Consider the following 9,560-nt stretch of genomic DNA (forward strand, 5'->3'; position numbering starts at 1 on the left):
GCTGCTGATCTTCGGGGACACTGGGGCCACCACGAATCCAGTCTTCAAACTCTGCCTTCCTCCATTTTTTCCACCAATGGAGCCATGCTAATTTTAAGGGAAAAGTATACTTTTCACAAGAGGGAAGAATTTAGGCAAGATTTCAGCAAGATGGCAAATGTATGATAAGGAAAGATAGGAGTAATACTTGACATCAGTGTAACCTACAATGATCTGGATGAGTGGATCAGGTGCCACATCAGTAAGTTTACAGACAACCCTATGTTGGGTGGGAGTGTTGATCTGCCTGAGGGTAGGGAGGCTCTACAGAGGGATCAGGCTCTACAGGCTGGATCAGTGAGCTGAGGCAAATTGCATGTGATTCAACAAGGCCAAGTGCCAGGTCCTGCACTTGGGTCACAACCATCCCATGCAACATTACAGGCTTCAGGAAGAGTAGCTGGAAAGATGGCCAGCAGAAAATGACCTGGGAGTGTTGGTCAAAAGCCAACAGAATATGAGCCAGCAGTTTGCACAGATGGCCAAGAAGGCCAACAGCATCCTGGCCTTCATCAGGAATAGTGTGGCCAACAGGACAAGGGGAGAGATTGTCTCCCTGTACTCTGCACTGGTGAGGCCACATCTTGAGTACAGTGTTCAGTTTTGGGACCCTCACTACAAGAACCTTGAGGTGCTGGAGTGTGTTCAGAGAAGAGCAGCGAAGCTGGAGAAGGTTCTGGAGAACAAGGCTTAAGAAGACATCTGAAGCAACTGGGGTTGTTTAGTCTGGAGGAAAGAAGGTTGAGGGGAGACCTTATCACGCTCTACAGCTACCTGAAAGGAGGTTGTAGCAAGGTGGGTGTTGGTTCTCTCAAGTAGCAAGCAATAGGAGAAGAGGAAATGGCCTCAAATTGTGCCAGGGGAGGTTTAGATTGGATATTAGGAAAAATTTCAGTAGGGCGAATGGTTGGACTTGATCTTGAAGGTCTTTTCTAACCTTGATGATTCTATGAATCTATGATCAGGCTGGCTGGAAGAGGCTGCTGACCAGTGTGTACACAGTAGCTAAATAAATATTATCTTCATAAAGTGCCTTTTTGTCCTCTGAAAGGATTGCAGAAGTGCAATGGCAAATGTTCACATGAGAGCACTGTAAGTATGGAGAAGTAGTTCTTTATGTGATATCAGAAGAGAGGTCAAACTAGTGTTGAAAGGTAGCCAGTTAGGACACAATTTAAAATTTAAAAAAACAAAACAAAACAAAAAACAACATGCTCTGATTTCAAAACAGGATAGTTGGGTCTTAAAACAGATACTTCTATGACAGCAATTTCAAAGAGTGTAGGGAAAATCTGGGTTGCATTTTCGTTTCTGTTTTCCTCCCCACATGGGGGAAGAGGAAGTTAAGCTATGAATCTGAAATGCTTTCATTTGTTGTTTTGCTGATCTTTGACAAAGACACTCTGATGCAAGTACTAATAATCCTGCGTGATGTTTTTAATTTCACTGAAATTTCTTTTAACAATGTCTTTTGGCTCCTTAGGTAAGTGCTGTCTGTTTTCTTTTTGTTTATAGTTAGTCATCTGTCATTCTTGAGCTGGATTGAAAAAAACTTCAAGTCAAATAGACTTGTGTGTAAGACAAGGAGAATCTTAGCTATGTTTTCATAATGCTGACATCAAAATGCGTTGGTAATCAAAAAGCATTTTCACAAAGAGATTGTTGTAGAAAAAGTGTAGAGGAACAAACCACACACTTCAACACGCAAAATTAAGTTAGGTTAATGCAAGCACCATTTTTGCTACATCTTCAGACTTGAATATTTCTTGTGACAAACACTGGATGTAGAATTTTAAGGTGGTTTTGCTCTATATCACGTAGGTACTAAAATACAAAGCTGATAACATTCCATGTTTCTTATTCAATGCAAATGACATTGGGTAATACTGAAGGTGTTCACTGTAAATTAAAAACTAGAGTGAAAGGGAGAGATTAAGAGATCAGGTAAGGGCAAAAGGATTTTTTTAGTGATATTTTTCAGAAAGACAGTAACAATACAAAATGGAAACAGCACAGGAGATAACACAAGTATATCTTAAAAAAACCAAACCAAATTAACAGAAAACCGGAAATTATCAAATAGTTCTTTGATGCTTGAACAGCTTCTAAATTGTCATTTACAGACTAAATAAATTATTTCCCTTATTTTTTCTGCTGTTTATATTACCCCTATGCTGTCCAGATTGTTCTCTGCAAGTTGTTGAGTGCTGCATTGTGGAAAAAAACAGAGTTGCCTAACTCCTTTACATATGTGGATTTTTCTAAGGGCAAAGGAAAAAATGTTATTTGCTTAATTGTGATAAAACTTATCAAATACCACTTTAAGACCAGACAGGGGAAAAATCATCCTATAATTTGTATGTTGGTGTGAAATGTGCCTGAGTTAGAGGATAACATTTGGAGGAAAGTAATGCATTTTACCTTCATAATGAGTAGTTCTTCACTTTAAATAGTATAAATGATGGAAAAAAGTGAAATTATAATTCTTGACACAGCATATAAAACAACTAGTCTCAGTAGTCATGGCAACAGATTTGTGGGGAGCATCATCAGAATTAAAAAAAAAAATAGAATTAAAAACCCAGTGGTTTCACTTCAGAAGCAAATATTTTATTAGTATTGCACAATATCTCATGCTGATCACTTTTCATGTAAAGAGAGAGTAAAAAAGAGGTTCAAAAAAGGAAAGAGTAAAAAGTTTGTTTTCTCTGGTACTATCCAAGTCAGGCTTAACTAAAAGCCAGGCAACAGACCTGATGAGCCAGCTGTGGTCTGCATGGCATGTTGTATACTTATTAAAATAAAGATGTGAATTTGATGCTGTAGACTACTTGTCAGCAAAAACTTAATGCAAGAAGTTTAAGCATTTATTTAAAGAATTTAAAGAACCCACCTCAAAAATGCTGTACATTCACTAATTAGAAACAGTGCAGGACAAGAACTCCTACACGGTGACAAAAATTGTAGTGGATTTTTCTTTTCACTTCAAGAGTCTTGCACTATTCACTGCTAAATCATTCTGAATTACTCATTTTGGTCATTCTTTACCTGGCAGATAAAGTGTTTCACGTGCTTCAGACTCAACCTCTATTACAGAAGCTTTTTGTTAAAAAAAAAAATAATATCAGCAAGTACACAAAATCTTCCTTTATTGCACACAAGCAATGATGGAGGGCTTTAATACACCAGATGAAGATTCCAAGTTACTGCCATTGTTCAAGGGAGATGTGGGTAGTAACTAATCTTAAAAAATCTTATAATGATTTTACAATATTTACATTATTTTAAACACTGTGATTATAGACATTACCACTTTAATGCCATCTCTTTGTTGCTTTAACTTTTAAATGTATGTGTATTTCTCCACTAGCTGAAGGTGCCAATAATTTAACAGTCATCCAAATGCCAACGAAAATACATCTATCAATTGGAGACTACACTGAAATCACCTGTATTTGGGAAAAATCTGTTATGAGGTATAGAGTAAGCTGGTATCTTGTTAATAAAGAGAACATCACCAAAACTGTATCATCAAAACTTTCCTATGTATCCAACGTTGCTTGTGAAAGGAAGGATGTGCTAGTGATAGAATCTGCCAACAAAAATGACACTGGATTTTACTACTGTGAAATAATTATTGAAATACCTTTCTGTAAGAAAATACGTGGAAATGGGACAACAGTGATTGTTGAAGAGAAAGGTAAGCTAGCAAGACCATGTGCATGCCATTTCACTTGTCATCATGAAGATTCTTCAGTTTGAGCTATTTTGTACACTTTCTCCGTCTCCCACATCCCTCCCTCAATGCTGTGAATCTCAAGATGAATGAGGCAAACAGAGAGGACCTTGAATGGCTCTTGGCAAAAATTGACTAAAGCTCTCTGCCATAATACCCCCACTGTAGTGTTTGTTTTCTTCTACAAGGGTTTGCTAATAGGAAATATTAGTTAATGTTTACAAAAAAGCTGTGCATCAGCTGTGTATTTCCCAAGTTCCTTCTCAGAAGGGATTTGGCAGGCTAAATGTGAGACAATGAATGACTCTGCCTTGTGGTAAGGAGCGGCTGAAACACTCACATGGTTCCTCTGTTCAGTACTATGTACCCTTCTTTTTATGACATTCTTAATAAAATGTGGGAGATTAATCAATAGGGGAAATCGAACAGTATAGGCTCAGTATTTATAAGGATTTGCATCCAATAAGTTTTTGTGACAAAATGTTTTATGTAGGCTGTGTCTCCTTATTTTATTATAGTCATATTCTAACCTTTGCAGGGGAGCAAATTAAGGTCCCAGTTCTGAATTAAGCTTTGAAAAACATGAATACAATGAGTATTCAAATGCAATTAAGTTTTTCAGCAATGAAAGTGAGGTATGTTTCACCCTGAACTATGAAAAAATGTGACATAGCTAGAAAACAATTTACCTCACTTCTTTTACGCAACTGTTGCGAGACACTGCATCATTTATTGAAGATGCTGATCTCTACCTGCCTCTTTCTACCTCTCTGACTAGACCTTTAATATTATCAAACATCACTCATGCATTGACCGGTCAAGTCACAGGAAGTAAGCTTTCCATTCATCCAGCACAGTCCAGTTTTTGAACCTGTTTTATACTATTGGCCAACTAGTAGTCCAAAGGGAGGCACAAAAAATATCAAAGATTTAGAAAACATAGGTGGCAGAGAATAAATGACGTTGCCTTCAAAATGGTGGGAAATTAATGTAAAAGTCTGATAAAGATCCTAATGAGAATGAGGTGATCTGGTTTCTTCCTTGATCGAGTAGTAACAGCTTTCGTGTACAAGCAGAAAAGACTAACAATGGGAAGGGGGCAATTGTCAAACTGCAGGAGCTATAGGAGGGCTTGGTGTTACTTTTCATCAGGCATGCATCCCTCAGCTATGGTGAAGTATAGATGAGCATGCACTTGGCTGGGGGGATGGACTGGTTCCCTCCTGAAGACACTTTTAATATTTTTTTTTTAGTATATTTTTTTTTTGTTACACTTATGTTCTTCTGTTGTATCTTTGAATAGTACATAAATTTATTTAATGTATAATTGCAGAAGTTCACTCATTGAAAAAGAGAGATTTGGAAATATTGGCCATCGTTCCTGTCTTAGTAGCAGTGGGAAGTTTGTGTCTTTGCTACAAAAAGAAACAGCGTTCAAAACTTTCTGGTGAGTGGCAGTATTTCCATGAACACAAAGTTAAATGCTTGTTTTGAGATGCTGGGCAGGTGCACTTAAGAGACATCATGAAGAGGAATTTCAGTGTATAACTTCTGCTCACCTTGTCCTGTTCTGCCAGGGACACCCCAAGCTGAGAGGAGGTATCGGAGGCACAGCTTGTAGTTCAAGTGAGTGTTCTTGCAGGCACTTCCCTCTGTTACCTTTCCAGGAAGAGTGATCACTTAGATTGAAGATCTTGACCTGGCTAGGGTATTGAAAGATATAAATTCTAATAATTTCTTAGCAGACTGAAAAAGTGAGAAGCCAGAACATAGCTCTGTGACATAGTTTTACTTTTGGTAGTAACACCTGGAAGTGACTCCTGGAAAGAAGCAGCCTTGGTGACTTTGTTCTGAGCTATGCTTTTTAAGCTGTGATTTTTTTTTCATTAATTATTATTTTTTGGTGGTTTTTTTGTGCAAAATCCTGAAGTGAAGGATGGCAGAAGTCACAAGAAAAAACAGCGAATGGCAAGGGTACAGGACAAGTATAAATGTAGGGCATCTGCAGGCAGTGGGTACAGGTCAGTGACATATACCCTAAGGCAGCTTCTTAAGTAACTGTAGCGTAAGTATTATGGCTTTCTCACCTTGTGGGCTGTCAGGGAAGTACATGGGTACCTGTGACTTGAGATGCAATTCACCTTGCAGATTAAAAAGCAGGGGGAGGGGATTTAAACAAGTGCAGTCCCTAAGCTGCTGTTTCGAGCCCTGGAGTTGACACAGGCAACTCTTTGAACTGACCTGCTATAGTTGTCTACTTAAGGATGAGCTGATCAGTTCCCTGGATCAGTTCTCATGGCACAAATTCTATTGACTAGCTCTCCCTCGCAAAAAGGCTGTTCAGAAATCTGAAGGTAGCTGGTTTCACCTGCCAGGTGAATACTGCCATAGCACTTGCCATCAAGATTTGTCATACAAGGGCTCTGCACTCTGCATTTCAGAACTTTATAGAATTCTGGTAGAGTACTGGTGTTACTCTGGAAATTGACAGTAAGCAAGTAATGACTGTAATTTGGTTTTTGCTAAGGTTCTGCACAGTGGAGGAGGCATCAGGAGGAGCAGATGCTTGAAGCTGCAGAAATTCATGGGCCAAATGAATCCACTAGCGAAGTAGCTGAGGAAAATTCATCATGTAATTCTGTTAAATGGGTAAGTGGTTTATAAAAAGACTCTTGCTATGAAAGGACTTTCGAAATGAGGCATTGGGTGTGCACTAAACAGAAAGCACACAACAAGCTGCTGTTTCTAGGACAGCATCTTACTACACATAAAAAAAGATTTAAAGCAAAAAAAAAAAGTTTTCTTGCAAGAGACAACACTCAGAAATAAGAAAGCTATATTTCATACAATGGTTTGGGTTGGAAGGAACCTTAAAGATCATCTAGATCCAAGTCCCCTGCATGGGCAGGGACACCTCCCACTAGACCAGGTTGCTCAAAGCCCCATCCAGCCTGGCCTTGAACACTTCCAGGGGTGGGGCTTCCACAACTTCCCTGGGCAACCTGTTCCAGTGTCTCGCCACCCTCACACTGAAGAATTTCCTCCTAATGCCTAACCTAAATCTCCCCTCTTCCAGTATTGATCGATTCCCCCTGGTCCTCTCACTACAAGCCCCTGTAAAAAGCCCCTCCCCAACTTTTCTGGGGAAAAGCCCCTTCAGGTACTGGGAGGCTGCTTTGTGGTGCCCCCGGAGCCTTCTCTTCTCCAGGCTGAACAGCCCAAACTCTCTCAGCCTGTCCTCATATGAGAGGTGTTTCAGTCCCTGGATCATCTTCATGGCCTTCCTCTGGACTTGCTCCAACTGCTCCATGTCCTCCTTATGTTACTGTCTCATGAGAGCAGACAGTGAGAATCACCCCCATTGACCTGCTGGCCATGCTTCTTTTGATGCAGCCTAGGGTATGGTTGGCTTTCTGAGCTGCAAGCACATATTGCTGGCTCATGTTCAAATTATTCAAGAGATCCAGTATATTAGTAAAGCCAGTACATTCAGTGTGTATGGACACTGTATTTCAAACAAATTACACCAGTAGTGTTGAGCAAATATTATGGTATCTCTGGTGCTGCACTTACTGTCTTTCAGAACATTATCAGTTTAATTTTTTTTTTCCTCTTTCTGGTAAAGAAATCTCTAAAAAGCTCACATTAGTTCTTTACATTGCTTACACTTTTTGAAGCTTGGAAATTTGCTGTATATTCTGGGTGGGTTTGCACACCATTTCTAGAGCAGCGAATGAGAAGGTTCTGTACGCCTCTGCAAGGCTATTTACAGTCTCCAATTTATGGCATGGGTTTTTTTCCAATTCCTGGGATTGTGAAGGCAGTCCTGTGTCACAGAACTTGAATCGAGATATGGATTTTATTTTTACCTGTATCATATGACATAGCAACGCTGAGCAGTTAGGTCAGATGACAACACATAGCTCCAAGTATCTAAGTTAGTTTAACCTGAGAGTGAACATCCCCATGGCAAAGCTGTCTGCTATAGTCGTGCTTGAGATGCTCAGGGAGTGTTTCCCAGTCAGTTCTGCCAGCTGCAGAGGACTTTAGCCCTTGAGGTAATTCTTGGAGCAGCTGATGTTTTTTTCATAATTAACTAAGAATTTAATCCAAACGTAGGAAGATTTTGCCATGTTAGTACTGAGACACTTTCCCTCTGAAGTAAAAACTCTGTGGCCAGTGTTTCTCTCTGTTCCTTGGAGTGTGCTAGATACAGTCCTGACTAAAAATTCATTTCAAATAAACTTTATGAGTAAAGATTATTTTGACTGGAGTTTTCTTGTCTTTTTAAGGCTGTATCTACACTTTATGAATCACTTGATTTTTTTGCTAATGAATCAAGAGGAAAAGGTGACAAACCCACTGCGACTATTGGATGCAATGCAGCAGATGAACAAACCAGGGAAGCTGAAAAAAATCTAGAACAAGACTGAGACAAGGATGTACCATCCACTTTGACATTCAGAACTAAAAGGACAATGTCACAGACAAAATATGACTAAATAACTATGAAACTGAAAACGACGATAATTTGCTGCTGAAGGATGGATTGCATATGTTTCCTGTCAGAAGCACATCAACAGGACAATATACGAGAAAAAAGCTTGGTTCCCAGCAGTCTCTGAGTGTTTTGGCACTAGCAAAACACTGTAAGGAGTGTGGATTTGGAGGGTATGTCATTTTAGAGGACTGTCTTCAGCACTTCCCCCCATGTCCAGATAATAAAGGATGTATTATCTTACTTTGAAAAGTCTTCTGGACTGAACACCATTCTCCAACAAAAGCATTACTTCAGGCAGCCCATGCATAAATAACGGAAGATACAGAAAAAAATGCACATGGTGGTAATCACTGGACCACAAAGACAGTAGTACACATAGGATGGAGTCTGATCTTTGCAATTACCATCAGTGCTGACCATACCATAGCGAGTGTAGTATGTCAGAAAGGATAGTATTCATGTGGAATGGGACTCTGTGTAAATTCACTCAGACACTATGAAAAGTCTTCCAAAGTAGTCACCTACACACAATTAAATACTAGGTTTAAATTAAGCTATATATAATATTATTATGTATAATTATTGTCTAGTTGGGAGTGCTGGGGGGAGATGGGAGTGTTAACACTTGTCCTATTTTTGCCAGCACTAAAACTTTAAATACATCACTGAAGAAATAAGTCAAAACTGAAAATGTAAGTAAACCCTGGTTTCCAAGTTCTGAACAGCAAAGCTAAAGGCAGTTGTCCAAGGACTGCTGGATACTAAAAGCAGATATCTGAAATGTGAATGTATTTATGTATCAGTGTTATTTAACTTCTTGATACAAATGGTGGACAAACCAACTAGGAGAGGAGAGCGGGGGAGAAACTTGATGAAATTCAACAAGGGCAAGTGTAGAGTCTTGCAGCTGGGGAAGAACAACCCCATGTACCAGTACAGGTTGGGGGCTGACCTGCTGGAGAGCAGTGTAGGAGAAAGGGACCTGGGGGTGCTGGTGGACAGGAGGATGACCATGAGCCAGCAGTGTGCCCTTGTGGCTAAGAAGGCCAATGGCATCCTGGGGTGTATCAGAAAGGGTGTGGTTAGTAGGTCAAGAGAGATTCTCCTCCCCCTCTATTCTGCCTTGGTGAGGCCACATCTGGAATATTGTGTCCAGTTCTGGGCCCCTCAATTCAAGAAGGACAGGGAACTGCTTGAAAGAGTCTCGTGCAGAGCCACAAAGATCATTAAGGGAGTGGAACATCTCCCTTATGGGGAAAGGCTGAGGGAGCTGGGTCTCTAGCT

General features: G+C 39.9%; 1 protein-coding gene across 2 annotated transcripts; it reads left to right on the forward strand.

The window, feature by feature from the left end:
- Positions 1 to 521: 521 nt before the first annotated feature.
- LOC127384274 (uncharacterized) lies at positions 522 to 8,695 on the forward strand. Of its 2 annotated transcripts, none has more exons than XM_051618397.1 (5): positions 522 to 834; positions 3,410 to 3,739; positions 5,109 to 5,222; positions 6,303 to 6,424; positions 8,068 to 8,695. In XM_051618397.1, exons 2-5 carry the CDS (start codon positions 3,442 to 3,444, stop codon positions 8,206 to 8,208), a joined length of 675 nt encoding a protein of 224 aa, XP_051474357.1. In that variant the 5' UTR covers positions 522 to 834; positions 3,410 to 3,441; the 3' UTR covers positions 8,209 to 8,695. The 2 variants fall into 2 exon arrangements, with proteins under 2 accessions (XP_051474357.1, XP_051474356.1); XM_051618396.1 differs by lacking the exon at positions 522 to 834 and adding an exon at positions 1,441 to 1,522.
- Positions 8,696 to 9,560: the final 865 nt, after the last annotated feature.

This window comes from Apus apus, chromosome 4 (assembly GCF_020740795.1).
Source record: "Apus apus isolate bApuApu2 chromosome 4, bApuApu2.pri.cur, whole genome shotgun sequence".
NCBI classification, from domain to species: domain Eukaryota; kingdom Metazoa; phylum Chordata; class Aves; order Apodiformes; family Apodidae; genus Apus; species Apus apus.